At 37.8% G+C, this 17,177-nt stretch overlaps 1 protein-coding gene across 1 annotated transcript in view; it reads right to left on the bottom strand.

Annotated features, from left to right (window-relative positions):
- The window catches only part of LOC108389666 (olfactory receptor 51L1-like), a 41,413-nt gene extending 24,580 nt beyond the window's left edge, over positions 1 to 16,833 (bottom strand). Inside the window, exons 1-2 of the mRNA XM_073217707.1 lie at positions 15,936 to 16,833; positions 7,984 to 8,018 (exon numbers count right to left, since the gene is read on the bottom strand). Of these exons, the coding sequence (XP_073073808.1) occupies positions 7,984 to 8,018; positions 15,936 to 16,833 (933 nt within the window). The remainder of the gene's footprint in view (positions 1 to 7,983; positions 8,019 to 15,935) is intronic.
- Between the last annotated feature and the right edge of the window lie 344 nt (positions 16,834 to 17,177).

Below are 17,177 nucleotides of genomic sequence, written 5' to 3'. Positions count from 1 at the left end.
TGCGTTGATCTTTGATTTACCAATAGTTTTATCCTGTTAAGGAGTAATCCCCCTTTTCTTTCTTTCTTTCTTTTTTTTTTTTAAATTTTTAATCTACACTTACCTGAAGAATACTATGTTTACTATGCTCTCCCGTATATCAGGTCCCCCCTAACAACCACATTATGGTTACTGTCCATCAGCTTAGCAAAATGTTGTAGAGTCACTACTTGTCCTCTCTGTGTTGTGCAGCCCACCCTCCCCTTTCTCCTTCCCCCCCATGCATGCTAATCTTAATACCCCCCTTCTTCTTCCCCCCCTCCTTATCCCTCCCTGCCCACCCATCCTCCCCAGTTCCTTTCACTTTGGTACCTGTTAGTCCATTTTTGGGTTCTGTAATTCCACTGCTGTTTTGTTCCTTCAGTTTTTCCTTTGTTCCTATACTCCTCAGATGAGTGAAATCATTTGGTATTTCTCTTTCTCCGCTTGGCTTATTTCACTGAGCATAATACTCTCCAGCTCCATCCATGTTACTGCAAATGGTTGGTTTTTCCACTTCTTATGGCTGAGTAGTATTCCATTGTGTATATGTACCACATCTTCTTTATCCATTCATCTACTGATGGACATTTAGGTTGCTTCCAATTCTTGGCTATTGTAAATAGTGCTGCGATAAACATAGGAGTACATCTGTCTTTCTCAAACTTGATTGCTGCGTTCTTAGGGTAAATTCCTAGGAGTGGAATTCCTGGGTCAAATGGTAGGTCTGTTTTGAGCATTTTGATGCACCTCCATACTGCTTTCCACAATGGTTGAACTAATTTACATTTTCACCAGCAGTGTAGGAGGGTTCCCCTTTCTCCACAGCCTCGCCAACATTTGTTGTTGTTTGTCTTTTGGATGGCAGCCACCCTTACAGGTGTGAGGTGATACCTCATTGTAGTTTTAATTTGCATTTCTCTGATAATTAGCAATGTGGAGCAACTTTTCATGTGTCTGTTGGCCATCTGTATGTCTTTTTTAGAGAACTGTCTGTTCAGTTCCTCTGCCCATTTTTTAATTGGGTTATTTGTTTTTTGTTTGTTGAGGCATGTGAACTCTTTATATATTATGGATGTCAAGCCTTTATCAGATCTGTCATTTTCAAATATATTCTCCCATACTGTAGCATTCCTTTTTTTTTCTATTGATGGTGTCTTTCTCTGTACAGAAGCTTTTCAGCTTAATGTAGTCCCACTTGCTCATTTTTGCTGTTGTTTTCCTTGCCCGGGGAGATATGTTCAAGAAGAGGTCACTCATGTTTATGTCTAAGAGGTTTTTGCCTATGTTTTTTTCCAAGAGTTTAATGGTTTCATGACTTACATTCAGGTCTTTGATCCATTTTTTTTTTTTTTTTGAGAGGGCATCTCTCATATTTAGTGATCAAATGGTTGTTAACAACAATAAAATTCAGTATAGGGGGGGTCAACGCTCAATGTACAATCATTAATCCATCTCAAGCCTAATTCTCGTCAGTCTCCAATCTTCTGAAGCATAACAAACAAGTTCTTACATGGTGAACAAATTCTTACATAGTGAATCATAGTGAATAAATTCTTACATGGTGAACAGTACAAGGGCATTCATCACAGAAACTTTCGGTTTTGATCATGCATTATGACCTATAAACAATCAGGTCAAATATGAATATTCGTTTGATTTTTGTACTTGATTTATATGTTGATCCCACATTTCTCCTATTATTATTATTATTTTTATTTTTAATAAAATGCTGAAGTGGTAGGTAGATGCAAGATAAAGGTAGAAAACATAGTTTAGTGCTGTAAGAAGGCAAATGTAGATGATCAGATGATCAGGTGTGTGCCTATGGACTAAGTATTAATCCAGGCTAGACAAGGGCAGCAAGACATCCACGGATGCAGAAGATTTCTCTCAAAGAAGGGGGGTGAGGTTCTGAGCCTCACCTCTGTTGATCCCCAAATTCTCACATGATGGCCCCCCTGAGACTGTGCCTGTCTTAGGTTGTTCCTCCCTTGAGGAATCTTACCCGTCTCTTGCTGACCAGTCATCTTCCGGGGCCATACAGGAAAATGTAAAGTTGATAAGTGAGAGAGAAGCCATATTGTTTGCAAAGGTTAGCTTTTTACTTCTTTGCAGATTTATGCCCTGTGGCTTCTATGCCCAGCACTTGTCTCGAGGTATCTTTACCACCTTGAGGAATTATGATACTCGGTAAATTCGATATGAGGCACGAATTCTATTTAAGGGTTGTAATTAGGAAGGAAGAAGAAAAGCTATAGATGTAGCATATGAAGGAAACATGGGAGGATTGATTATTTCTTTGACATATCTTCTTGTATAGTACCTTAAGTATGTATAGGTTTTAAACTACTAACTAATTTGCACACACATATTAACATAATAGGAATACGGTGACATAAACAAAGCAGATCTATAATTACCATCCAACTCCAGTGAAGCCAAGAAAACCATTTAGGCACCCTAGGCATTTGTGAAAATTTATCTATGATATGATGGATATTGTCCAACTGTACTTGAACCATCAGACAAATTAAAGCAGCCCATTTCTGGGATCTGTTCACATCCCATATGTTCTTTTAACCATAGATAGTCTATAGTCATGAGATTTTGGAGTGCTACAACTTGCACCCCTCCCAACTCCTGGTTGAGTTCCAACAGTACAGATCCGGTCAAATTCGTTGTCTCACTGTATGCACATGCCAGCCTAGACATCTCCCTCCTCATTCCTATGGTAAGTCCAGGAGACGGTGGGCTGGATGCAGCCACAACCGAAGCATCGTCCGGATCCCTGTGGAGGCTTTTTGATGATCATCCCCCAGCACAAGTCCTCCAGAGAGTGCTGATGCTGGAAGCCCCTCCTCATATCATAAATTAGTTCATTTTCTGGGTATCCAAGCTAGGCCTTGATCTTCTGCATAGAAACAAACAGACCCTTTGCCCACACTTTGACATGCCCTCTATACCACTGTGCAGAACTCATTGGAGGTCAGCACAAAGTAAATGCTTTTTTTTTTTTTTTAATTAAGAGAAAGGAATATTATCAGAAAAGAGTACCTCCATAGCTGATCATCTGACACCCTTTAAGTGATCAACATTAAGGATATTTAAAGCATGCGTTGATCTTTGATTTACCAATAGTTTTATCCTGTTAAGGAGTAATCCCCCTTTTCTTTCTTTCTTTCTTTTTTTTTTTTAAATTTTTAATCTACACTTACCTGAAGAATACTATGTTTACTATGCTCTCCCGTATATCAGGTCCCCCCTAACAACCACATTATGGTTACTGTCCATCAGCTTAGCAAAATGTTGTAGAGTCACTACTTGTCCTCTCTGTGTTGTGCAGCCCACCCTCCCCTTTCTCCTTCCCCCCCATGCATGCTAATCTTAATACCCCCCTTCTTCTTCCCCCCCTCCTTATCCCTCCCTGCCCACCCATCCTCCCCAGTTCCTTTCACTTTGGTACCTGTTAGTCCATTTTTGGGTTCTGTAATTCCACTGCTGTTTTGTTCCTTCAGTTTTTCCTTTGTTCCTATACTCCTCAGATGAGTGAAATCATTTGGTATTTCTCTTTCTCCGCTTGGCTTATTTCACTGAGCATAATACTCTCCAGCTCCATCCATGTTACTGCAAATGGTTGGTTTTTCCACTTCTTATGGCTGAGTAGTATTCCATTGTGTATATGTACCACATCTTCTTTATCCATTCATCTACTGATGGACATTTAGGTTGCTTCCAATTCTTGGCTATTGTAAATAGTGCTGCGATAAACATAGGAGTACATCTGTCTTTCTCAAACTTGATTGCTGCGTTCTTAGGGTAAATTCCTAGGAGTGGAATTCCTGGGTCAAATGGTAGGTCTGTTTTGAGCATTTTGATGCACCTCCATACTGCTTTCCACAATGGTTGAACTAATTTACATTTTCACCAGCAGTGTAGGAGGGTTCCCCTTTCTCCACAGCCTCGCCAACATTTGTTGTTGTTTGTCTTTTGGATGGCAGCCACCCTTACAGGTGTGAGGTGATACCTCATTGTAGTTTTAATTTGCATTTCTCTGATAATTAGCAATGTGGAGCAACTTTTCATGTGTCTGTTGGCCATCTGTATGTCTTTTTTAGAGAACTGTCTGTTCAGTTCCTCTGCCCATTTTTTAATTGGGTTATTTGTTTTTTGTTTGTTGAGGCATGTGAACTCTTTATATATTATGGATGTCAAGCCTTTATCAGATCTGTCATTTTCAAATATATTCTCCCATACTGTAGCATTCCTTTTTATTCTATTGATGGTGTCTTTCTCTGTACAGAAGCTTTTCAGCTTAATGTAGTCCCACTTGCTCATTTTTGCTGTTGTTTTCCTTGCCCGGGGAGATATGTTCAAGAAGAGGTCACTCATGTTTATGTCTAAGAGGTTTTTGCCTATGTTTTTTTCCAAGAGTTTAATGGTTTCATGACTTACATTCAGGTCTTTGATCCATTTTGAGTTTACCTTTGTGTATGGGGTTAGACAATGGTCCAGTTTCATTCTCCTACATGTAGCTGTCCAGTTTTGCCAGCACCATCTGTTGAAGAGACTGTCATTTTGCCATTGTATGTCCATGGCTCCTTTATCAAATATTAATTGACTATATATGTTTGGGTTAATTTGTGGAGTCTCTAATCTGTTCCACTGGTCTGTGGCTCTGTTCTTGTGCCGGTACCAAATTGTCTTTATTAGTATGGCTTTGTAGTAGAGATTGAAGTTGGGGAGTGAGATCCCCCCTACTTTATTCTTCTTTTTCAGGATTGCTTTGGCTATTCGGGCTCTTTGGTGTTTCCATATGAATTTTTGAATCATTTGTTCCAGTTCATTGAAGAATGTTGCTGGTAATTTGAGAGTGATTGCATCAAATCTGTATATTACTTTGGGCAGGATGGCCATTTTGACGATATTAATTCTTCCTAGCCATGAGCAGGGGATGAGTTTCCATTTGTTAGTGTCTCCTTTAATTTCTCTTAAGAGTGACTTGTAGTTTTCAGGGTATAGGTCTTTCACTTCTTTGGTTAGATTTATTCCTAGGTATTTTATTCTTTTTGATGCAATGGTGAATGGAATTGTTTTCCTGATTTCTCTTTCTATTGGTTCATTGTTAGTGTATAGGAAAGCTACAGATTTCTGTGTGTTAATTTTGTATCCTGCAACTTTGTTGTATTCCAATATCAGTTCTAGTAGTTTTGGAGTGGAGTCTTTAGGTTTTTTTTGTACAGTAACCTATCATCTGCAAATAGTGACAGTTTAACTTTTTCTTTACCAATCTGGATTCCTTTTATTTCTTTGTTTAGTCAGATTGCCATGGCTAGGACCTCCAGTACTATGTTAAATAACAGTGGGGAGAGTGGGCATCCCTATCTGGTTCCCGATCTCAGAGGAAATGCTTTCAGCTTCTCGCTGTTCAGTATAATGTTGGCTGTGGGTTTATCATATATGGCCTTTATTTTGTTGAGGTACTTGCCCTCTATTCCCATTTTGCTGAGAGTTTTTATCATGAATGGATGTTGAATTTTGTCAAATGCTTTTTCAGCACCTATGTAGATTGTCATGTGGTTTTTGTCTTTCTTTTTTGATGCGGTGGATGATGTTGATGGATTTTCTAATGTTGTACCATTCTTGCATCCCTGGGATGAATCCCACTTGGTCATGGTGTATGATCCTTTTCATATACTGTTGAATTCTGTTTGCTAATATTTTATTGAGTATTTTTGAATCTACATTCATCAGGGATATCGGTCTTTAATTTTCTTTTTTGGTGGGGTCTTTGCCTGGTTTTGGTATTAGGGTGATGTTGGCTTCATAGAATGAGTTTGGGAGTATTCCCTCCTCTTCTATTTTTTGGAACACTTTAAGGAGAATGGGTATTATGTCTTCTCTGTGTGTCTGATAAAATTCCGAGGTAAATCCGTCCGGCCCCGGGGTTTTGTTGTTGGGTAGTTTTTTGATTACCATTCCAATTTCTTTGCTCATTATTGGTTTGTTTAACTTTTGTGTTTCTTCCTTGGTCAGTCTTGGGAGGTTGTATTCTTCTAGGAAGTTGTCCATTTCTTCTAGGTTTTCCAGCTTGTTGGCATATAGGTTTTCATAGTAGTCTTTAGTAATTCTTTGTATTTCTGTGGAGTCTGTCATGATTATTTCTTTCTCATTTCTGATGCTGTTGATTTGTGTTGATTCTCCTTTTCTCTTAATAAGTTTGACTAGAGGCTTATCTATTTTGTTTATTTACTCAAAGAAACAGCTCTTGGTTTCATTGACTTTTGCTATTGTTTTATTCTTCTCAATTTTGTTTATTTCTTCTCTGATCTTTATTATATTCCTCCTTCTGCTGACTTTAGGCCTCATTTGTTCTTCTTTCTCCAGTTTCAATAATTGTGATGTTAGACTATTCATTTGGGATTGTTCTTCCTTCTTCAAGTGTGCCTGGATTGCTATATACTTTCCTCTTAAGACTGCTTTCACTGCATGCCCTAGAAGTTGGGGCTCTGTGTTGTTGTTGTCATTTGTTTCTATATATTCCTTGATCTCTATTTTGATTTGTTCATTGATCCATTGATTATTTAGAAGCATGTTGTTAAGCCTCCATGTGTTTGTGAGCCTTTTTGTTTTCTTTGTAGAATTTATTTCTAGTATTATACCTTTGTGGTCTGAAAAATTGGTTGGTAGTATTTCAATATTTTGAAATTTACTGAGGCTCTTTTTGTGAGCTAGTATGTGGTCTATTCTGGAGAATGTTCCACGTGCACTAGAGAAGAATATATATCCTGTTGCTTTTGGATGTAGAGTTCTATAGATGTCTATTAGGTCCATCTGTTCTAGTGTGTTGTTCAGTGCCTCTGTGTCCTTACTTATTTTCTGCCCAGTGGATCTGTCCTTTAGGGTGAGTGGTGTCTTGAAGTCTCCTAAAATGAATTCATTACCATCTATTTCCCTCTTTAGTTCTGTTAGTATTTGTTTCACAAATGCTGGTGCTCCTGTGTTGGGGGCATATATATTTAGAATGGTTATATCCTCTTGTTGGACTGAGCCCTTTATCATTATGTAGTGTCCTTCTTTATCTCTTGTTACTTTCTTTGTTTTGAAGTCTATTTTGTCTGATATTAGTACTGCAACCCCTGCTGTCTTCTCGCTGTTGTTTGCCTGAAATATGTTTTTCCATCCCTTGACTTTTAGTCTGTGCATGTCTTTGGTTTTGAGGTGAGTTTCTTCTAAGCAGCATATCGATAGGTCTTGCTTTTTTATCCATTCTATTACTCTGTGTCTTTTGATTGGTGCATTAAGTCCATTTACATTTAGGGTGACTATTGAGAGATATGTACTTATTGCCATTGCAGGCTTTAGATTCGTGGTTACCAAAGGTTCAAGGTTAGCTTCTTTAGTATCTTACCACCTAAATTAGCTCGCTTATTGAGCTGTTATATACACTGTCTGGAGATTCTTTTCTTCTCTCCCTTCTTATTCCTCCTCCTCCATTCTTCATATGTTGGGTGTTTTGTTCTGTGCTCTTTTTAGGAGTTCTCGCATCTAGAGCAGTCCCTGTAAGATGCCCTGTAGAGGTGGTTTGTGGGAAGCAAATTCCCTCAGCTTTTGCTTGTCTGGGAATTGTTTAATCCCACCATCATATTTAAATGATAGTCGTGCTGGATACAGTATCCTTGGTTCAAGGCCCTTCTGTTTCATTGCATTAAATATATCATGCCATTCTCTTCTGGTCTGTAGGGTTTCTGTCAAGAAGTCTGATGTTAGCCTGATTGGTTTTCTTTCATAGGTGACCTTTTTCTCTCTAGCTGCCTTTAAAACTCTTTCCTTGTCCTTGATCCTTGCCATTTTAATTATTATGTGTCTTGGTGTTGTCCTCCTTGAATCCTTTCTGTTGGGGGTTCTGTGTATTTCCGTGGTCTGTTCGATTATTTCCTCCCCAAATTTGGGGAAGTTTTCAGCAATTATTTTTTCAAAGAGTCTTTCTATCCCTTTTCCTCTTTCTTCTTCTTCTGGTTCCCCTATAATACGAATATTATTCCTTTTGGATTGGTCACATAGTTCTGTCAGTGTTGTTTTGTTCCTGGAGATCCTTTTATCTCTCCCTATGTCAGCTCCTATACGTTCCTGTTCTCTGGTTTCTCTTCCTTCAATGGCCTCTTGCATCTTATCCATTCTGCTTATAAATCCTTCCAGGGTTTGTTTCCCTTCTGTGATCTCCTTCCTGACATCTGTGATCGCCCTCTGGACTTCATCCAATTGCTCTTGCATTTTTCTCTGCATCTCATCCCATTGCTCTTGCATTTTTCTCTGCATCTCTGTCAGCATGTTCATGATTTTTATTTTGAATTCTTTTTCAGGAAGACTGGTTAGGTCTGTCTCCTTCTCATATGTTGTCTCTGTGATCTTTGACTGCCTGTACTGTTGCCTTTTCATGGTGATAGAGATAGTTTGCAGAGCTTGTACAAGTGACAGCTCAGAGAGCTTTCCTTCTTGTTGGTTTGTGGCCTTCCTCTCCTGGGAGTATAGCGACCTCTAGTTCCTTATCCTTGGCAGCTGTGTGCAGACAGGGCTTCAGCTACCTGCCCGGTTGGTTTGGAGTTTTTCTCAGTTGTTGCTGTGGGCGTGGCCTGGCTGGGGCTTCTTCTCCAAAATGGTGGAGCCCCCATTGGAGGGGGAGCGCCCGAGAGGCTATTTATCTCTGTAAGGGGCCTCTGTGCTCCCTGTTGCCCAGGGAGTTAGAGTGCCCAGAGATCCCCAGATTCCCTGCCTCTGGACTAAGTGTCCTGTCCTGCCCCTTTAAGACTTCCAAAAAGCGCTCTGCAAACCAAAACAACAACAGCAACAACGAAAGAGAAAAAAAAAAGGAAAAATGCGCGATTTTCTTTGTCCTCAGGCTCCGGTCTCATGCACCCACTCACCGGTCTTGCTGCCCTGTTTCCCTAGAATTGGGGTCCCTGTCCCTTTAAGGCTTCCAAAAAGCACTCGCCTAAAAAAAGGGAAAAATGCGTGATTTTCTTTGTCCTCAGGCGCTGGTCTCAGGCATCCGCTCACCGGTCTTGCTGCCTTGTTTCCCTAATATTGGGGTCCCTGTCCCTTTAAGGCTTCCAAAAAGCTCTCGCCAAAAATAAAAATCGCTCCTGTTTCTTTGTTCTCCAGCATCAACCTCAGGCACCCGCTCACCGGTCCTGCCGCCCTGTTTCCCTAGTATCCAGGACCCCATGCATATACTGTGTCTGCGCTCTGGTCCAGAATCCTGGGGCTGGGTGTTCAACAGCCCTGGGCTCTCTCTCCCTGCCTGCTGACTCCTCTCCACCCACCAGGGGCCAGGGGGAGGGGTGCTCAGGTCCCGCTGGGCCGGGGCTTGTATCTTACCCCCTTCGCTAGACGCTGGGTTCTCGCAGGTGTGGATGTGGTCTGGATGTTGTCCTGTGTCCTCTGGTTTCTATTTTAGGAAGAGTTGTCTTTGTTATATTTTCATGGATATATGTGGTTTTGGGAGGAGATTTCCGCTGCTCTACTCATGCCGCCATCCTGGCTCTGTGATTTCTGCTGACACTTTGATTTTGACCTTCTAGCCTCAAGAACTGTGAGAGAAAAAATTTCTGTTGTTTTAAGCCATTCAGCTTGCAGTTCTCCATATTGATAACACTAGGAAACTAATATAGCATTTGGGGGGAAGGCTATAAAATATATGATTGGTATTCTTAAACTGACAAATTTATCAAACACAAGGAAAGTTTGAGAAACTCTTATAGTCAGGAAGAACCTGAACAAATCTGATAACTAATTATAGTAAGGTACCCGGGATTGGATCCTGCAATGGGGGACATTAGGTAAAAACTAAGAAAAGTTGAATGAAGTATGGATTTTAGTTAGTAATGATTTTTTCAAAATTCTTTACTGAAAGATGAAATATGGAAAACAACAATAACATAATGTTCTCCAATATGGAGGTTTTCTTTCTTTTTCTTAGCTTTCTCCCTTGGGCACATTATAGAATCATTTAAGAGATACACTCTTCTTGTCAGATGATGAAAAGGCCTCTAAATACAACCAAACTTCCTCAATTAAAGGTCTATGATTTAGGGTTATATGAGATTTATTTATTATATTTTCTATTATGTTCTATTTTTCTATTTATTCATTAATCTGTTATGAATTTGTATTTGTAAGTTAAGCTGACACAAATACAAATATTCTTCCCCATCCTTTGAATATTGGCTGCAGTTAGCATTATTTCTTCTAAAAAGTAGAGTGATAAGGGGACATAAAATAGTCAATTTACATTGGACTCTTCTCATAAACACTATCTTGGCCAGATGACCAAAGCTAATATCACCAGGAATAAGTCATGTAGATAGTATGTCCCTTTAATATGATGTGATGAGAATGGCACTTTACCATGGTTGTTCCCCTTCATGAGAAAAAACATCACATAGTGCCAAACTGAGGAACATTCTAAGAGTACCTGAGTAAAACTCAAAACGCAGGTCATCAAAACAAAGAAACTGAGAAACTGCTATAGGCCTAAGAAGGTTATCGACAATCATATACAAATAAAAAACTTCAAAGAGATGGAGAAAGAACTTAGGTTTATGTTTTCTAATGTATATTCACAAAATGGAATGAAGGGAAATATTTTTTTAAATTGAGTTGTAACTTATATGTAACACTGAATTTTAAGGTCTGCAACTTTTTGATTTGATATATTCATATATTGCAATATGATTACTACCATAGCTTTAGCTAACACCTATATTGTCGCACAATTATCATTTCTGTTTTTTTGTGGTAAGAACATTTAAGATGTACTCTCAGCAATTTTAAACTGTACAATACAGTGTCATTGACTGTAATCACTGTGCTGTGCCTTAGATCTCCAGTACTTGTTCATCTTCCTAGTTGCAAGCTTGTACCCTTTAACCAAATGTCCCCAATTTGCCCAGCTCCCAGCCAGTGAAAACCACCATTCTACTCTCTGTTTCTATGAGTTTGGCTTATTAAGAGTCCACATATAAATGATATCATATGATACTTGTCTTTCTCAGCCTGACTTATTTATTTAACCACGATTACCTCATGGCCCATCCATGTTGTTGCAAATGGCAGGATTTCCTTCTTTTCATGGCTGAATAATATCCCTTGTATATGCATGTCTGTACATATCACACATGCATCCATTGACAGACATTTAGGTTGTTAACATACACTGACTATTGCGAATAATGCTGCAGTAAACATGAGTGTGCAGATATCTTCTTGATACTCTGTTTTCATTTCCTTTGGATATATACCAAGAAGTAGAATTGCTGGATCATCTGGTAGTTCTACTTTTAATTTTATCAGAAACCTCAATACTGTTTTCCATAGTGGCTGAATCAGTTGGCATTCACACCAAAAGTGCAGAAGAGTTCCCTTTTCTCTGCATCCTGGCCAGCACTTGTTTTATCTTGTCTTCTTGATGATAGCCATTCTAACAGGTGTTAGGTGATATCTCATTGTGGTTTTGATTTGCATTTCCCTTTAGATTAGTTTTGTGGAACATCTTTCAATGTAACCTTTGGCCATTTGTGAATGTCTTCTTTGGAGGAATGTTCAATTCCTCTGCCTAACTTTTTTTCATTTGTATGGCTATGTATTTCGGATATTAACCCCCTTATCTGATATATGATTTACAAATATATTTTCCCTTTCTGTAGGTTGCTCTCTCAATTATCCTTTTTGATCTGAAGAAGCTTTTTAGTTTGATGTAGTTCCACTTGTTGATTTTTGCATGTTGCTTGTGATTACGTTGTCTTATCCAAAAAGTCATTGCCAAGACCCATGTCAAGGAGTTTCTTCCCTGTTTTCTTCTAGTTTTATGGTATCAGATCTCATGTTTAAGTCCACTCATTTTGAGTTAATTTTTGTGAACAGTGTAAGATAGACATGCAATTTTAGTTTTCTGCAGTTGTCCGGTTTCCCCAACTGGGAAATTGAAGACTTTCCTTTCCCCTTTGAGTATTCTTTACTTTCTTGTCAGATATCATTGACCTATATGTGGGGGGTTATTTCTGCGCTCTCTATTCTGTTCCATTGGTCTATGTCTCTGTCTTCATGATGGGGCCATACTGTTTTGATTACTATAACTTTGCAATACAGTCAGAAATCAGTGTGATGCATCTGGCCTTGTTATTCTTTCTCAGTATTGCTTTGGCTATTCAAAGTCTTTTGTTATAACATACGAATTTTAGGATTTTTTTTTGTGTGTGTGTGTGTGAAAAATGACACATAATAATTCTTCCAATCCAAGAACATGGAGTATCTTTTCTTTTGCTTGTATTTTCTTCAGTTTCTTTCATCAAAATCTTACAGCTTTCATTGTACAGACCTTTTACTTCCCTGGTTAAATTTAGTTCCAAGTATTTTTACTGTTCTTGGTGCTATTGTAAATAGAGTAGCTTTCTTTATTTCTTTTTCAGGTATTTATTAGCATATTGAAATGCAACTTATTTCTGTGTGTTCGTTTTATATCCTGCAATTTTCCAGAATTCTTTGAGTAGTTTCAACATTTTTTTGGTTGAGTCTTTAGGAATTTCTATATGTAAGATCATATCATCAGCAAATAACTGTATTCACAATGTTTGCAATTATCATCACTAGCAACTTCCAAATTATGTCATTACTCCAAAGAGAATCTCTGTAACCATTAAGTAATAAGCCCCTTTATCCTCCCCCTCCTACCCTTTTGTAACCTCTAATCTACTCTCTGTCTCTATGAATTTATCAATTCTAGATACTTCATGTATATGAATTAATACAATATTTGTCTTTTTGAGTCTGATTTGCTTAGTATAATGTCTAAAAGATTGATCAGTACTGTAGCATGTATCAGATCTTCATTCTTTTACATGTTTGAATAATTTTACAGTATATGCATATATCAATTACCTTTATTATTAACCTGTTGAGGACACTTAGTTTTTGTCTACCTTTTTAACAGTAATGAATAATGCTGTAATGAAAGTTGACATGCAATATCTTCTCCAATACCTGTTTTCAGTTCTTTGAATATGTATCCAGAAGTGAATTTGCTAGATCATATATTCATTCTATTTTTACATTTTTGAAGGATTGCCAGGTGTTTTCCATAGCAGTTGCACTATTTTACAATCCCACCAGCAATGAACAAGGTTTTAAATTTCTTTATATTCTTATCAACATTATTATTTTCCATTTTTTTAAATAGCCATCTAATAAGTGTAAGGTGGTATCTAATTGTAGTTTTGATTTGCATTTCCCTAGTGATTAATGTAGTTAAGCATCTTTTCATGTGCTTATTGGCTATTTGATATCTTCTATAGAGAAATGCCTGTTCAAATCTTTTGCCTATTTTTAATTGGCAAGTTGTTTTGTTGTTAAGCTGCAGGAAGTTTTTATATATTCGGGATATTAAACCCTTTTAAGTTATATGTATTGCAAATGTTTTCTCCCATTTTTTGGGTTGCCTGTTCACTTTTTTGATAGCATTAGTTGATACACAAGTGTTTTAATTTGGATGTTCTATTTACTCGTTTATTTTTTTGTTTCTTGTGCTTCCAGTGTCTTATCCAACCGTGCACTATTTCTAGCACTGAACATGCAGAAATAAACAAAAGCAAGTGCCTCTGTACTTGTGAAGTTACATGCACAAGTTTGAAAAATGGTTTCATTGTTAGCCATATGTCAGTATGCCCAGTGTACTAATGATTGTTACTGGAGACTGGTCCTCATTCTCCTTGTGAGAAAGAATTCAAGACTGGAGGCAGGAAAAATGTTGGTCATTAAGAGTTTGGAGATTTAGGGTTCAAAAAAAGATAAGAGTACACCCTGCAAAGTTGGGGCTGGTGCAGAACCAGAGGGGGGTCACACAGGGAACAACAGCAGTCTTTTTTATATGAAGGGAGATGAATATTCATTAGGTGGGGTTAGGTTTCAAAGGAAATAGGTAGAGTCTTCCTGGAGTTGAGGCCTTCTCCACCCTCATATCGGGCAGAGGGACTTTTGACTTTATTTGGTCCCCAGTGGAACTGTCATGGCATAGGAAAGTGTGATGTTTTTACTATGTTAAGGACAGAGGGATGTGATTTTTACTATGTTAATGAATTTGATGGTGAACATTGGTTCAGTTTCTCCTCCATATAGGAACTAGCCAGTTTGGGCCAGTTTGTTTTCTATAATATCACTCTACATCCCACAGAACAGCTTGCATAGAATGTGTAGAATGTAAGCAAGCATCCTACCGAAGTCCTCCTCCCTCTCCCTGCTTATGGCTGGCTATTTGCCTTCTAAAACAACGATCTCAAAAAACGTGCTTTCAGATTTTTTAATTCTACAGTATAAAACTTCTAAATCACTATTTTCTAGAATTATTTTCATTATTTCCTTCCATCTACTTTTATCTGTCTTTGTTCCTTCTCCAACTGTCACATCTTGAAAATGTGGTTATTCTATTTTAATTTCCACTTTTAAAAAAGTTTAAGGTGCTTACAAGACCATGTTTTTAACTGGGAAACACATCTGAATGATAGCCATATATCATCATATGTAAATTTCAGTTTCATTAAACATTAATTGAACTTTGGTTTGACAAATATATTTTTTTAAGTGTATGAGGAATTTTATTTTAAGTAGATGCATAGAAAAAAACATACCTGGCTTGGGCACTGACTTAAAGAGTGTAATAAAGATTTGGTTATAGTTTGAGCATGTTTTTGTGTAAAGAGAGTAAACTTTGTAATGGAGAAACAGGTATGGCAATCATAGTTCTATGCTAAAGAACTAATTGTACTCTAAGACTTAATATTCTCTTCTATAAATTGAGTATGATAAACCATATCTGTTTTGTGGCCATATTTAAACAAGGTACCAATTCAAAGCACTTAGCAAAGTGTGCTACTATATAATAAACAGTTAGAAAAATGCAATTTTGGCTTTTCCTAAATCTCCTTTATACCTAGCAAACCATGTTTCTTTGTTTTTGGGGCTAGGTAATCTAATACAGCCTAAGCATTTAATAAGTGAGGACAGAAGAGCACTATGTAAAAGAGCAAGTTATAGTCCCACTATGGAAAGAGATCTCTGCCAAGATTTGGATGAACCTCAGATATCACAAGCTTGACCCTGATCAGACCAACTCCAAGATATTTGTTGATTCTTAGGTGAACCCAGATACCATGTTCATTAATAGCCAGCAAAAAGACAAGGTTCCTTTGCTATTGGTACTTAATTCCAGCATATTTTCCTAATTGAATTTAATATAACATTAATAAAGTAGTGATTTTGCCTATTTTATTCACATTGCACTGTCCCGGTGTTTTTTTATGTGTCTGGAGCTAGTAAGAGAAATTCATCTGTTGAATGAATGCTAGTAATTTGCATAATATAAATTTAGTGGATAATGACTTTGTTTCTCCTTCCTTTAGAGATCTTGCAGCCAAGTTGACAGAGAACATTTCATACTTGAAAAGAAACATAAGTCAAGTTCATATTTAATGAAATTAAGGAAGGGTTTTAACTATTGCTATGAAATTTAGAGTAGTATTTTATTGGTTGTGGGTATCTTTGTTTAGAACTAGATTAATACAAAAAGTTTTGTTAGAGTATTGACATTTTGAGAATTACTGATTCTATAGCACAGAGTGCATAGTATTAGATATTACATTTTTTAGCATAGCTTTTTATTTTTCCTTTCCAGATTTTATTGGGTCATGTATATGCAGACTTAATGGATAAATATATTTTTTCTTGACCTGAACGTTTCTTTATATTTTGTTGTTTAGTAGAGGTACTGTATACTGAAAGTAGGTCTCAGAATCAACAATGGATAACTCTAAGCCCTAATCAAGATACATTTTTCAGTATTTTCCTGGAAATATCAAGGAAATAAGTACGTATTTCACGGGTCTTGATGCAGTAGACAATGGGATTGAGCACAGGAGGCACCAGCAAGTAGACGTAGCCCATGATAACATGAACCACATGTGGGACATGTTTCCCAAAGCGGTGAATGATAGACACTCCCAACATGGGGACGTAGACCAGTAACACGGCACAGATGTGGGAAACACAGGTGTTAAGGGCCTTAACTCTTTCTTCCTGGGAGGCAATACCCAGGACTGTGGTCAGGATCTTCACATAGGAGAGCAGGATAATCACAGAATCAACTCCAAATGTTATGATAATAGCAGTGAGTCCTAAGAAGCTGCTAACATGGTGGTCAGAGCAGGAAAGCTTAATAATATCTGGGTGTAGGCAGTAGGAATGGGAAAGCACATTGGCCTCACAAAATTTGAGTTGCTTAATGAGGACAGGAGCTGGGATGAGGACAATGACGGCCCGCAACACAAACCCAACAGACATTTTCATAATGGTAGAACTGTTCAGGATGGCAGTGTATCGGAGAGGATTGGATATGGCTACATAGCGGTCAAAAGCCATAGACAGTAGAATACCTGACTCCATCATGGAGAAGATGTGGATAAAATACATCTGGGCAAGGCATGCATCAAAGTATATTTCACGAGCATTGAACCAGAAAAGCCTGAGTATTGTAGGTAATGTGGTGGCACAGAGGCCCAGGTCACTGACTGCCAGCATGGAAAGAAAGAAGTACATAGGTGCATGGAGTGATCGTTCCACCCAGATTACTAACAATATGGTGCTGTTGCCCATAATGGCAATTAGATATAAAACACAGAAGAGGATAGAAATCTGAATATGGTAAGCTTCTAAGCCAGAGAACCCAGAAAGCAGCAAGGGTTTGAAATCACTGCTGTTGAAAACTCTCATGATAGATGTGTTCAAGTACTACATCTTCATCCTTAGAATAACAAAGAAGAGGCTGTTATTTTATCATCATGACTATCATTAAAAACCTTTACCTTCTTTCCCTCCATTTGATCTGTATGCCTTATCCTGAGTTGCAATCAATTTATTATCACACCTTTACAATCTATCATCAAAGGGTCTCTTGTTTCTAGATAGAAGTATTGATTTTAAAAACATTGAGTAAATATAAACACAAATAACAATTTTCAGTTTTGGATATGTGATCCTTCTTAACAAACCTATTCTGAAAATTCACATATATTATACTATATATTTAAAGTACTACCAAGTGAACACCATTTGAC

The sequence above is a fragment of the Manis javanica genome, chromosome 11, assembly GCF_040802235.1.
Source record: "Manis javanica isolate MJ-LG chromosome 11, MJ_LKY, whole genome shotgun sequence".
NCBI classification, from domain to species: domain Eukaryota; kingdom Metazoa; phylum Chordata; class Mammalia; order Pholidota; family Manidae; genus Manis; species Manis javanica.
The sequence above is the reverse complement of the archived record's forward strand: the minus strand, read 5'-3'. Positions and strand labels throughout refer to the sequence as shown.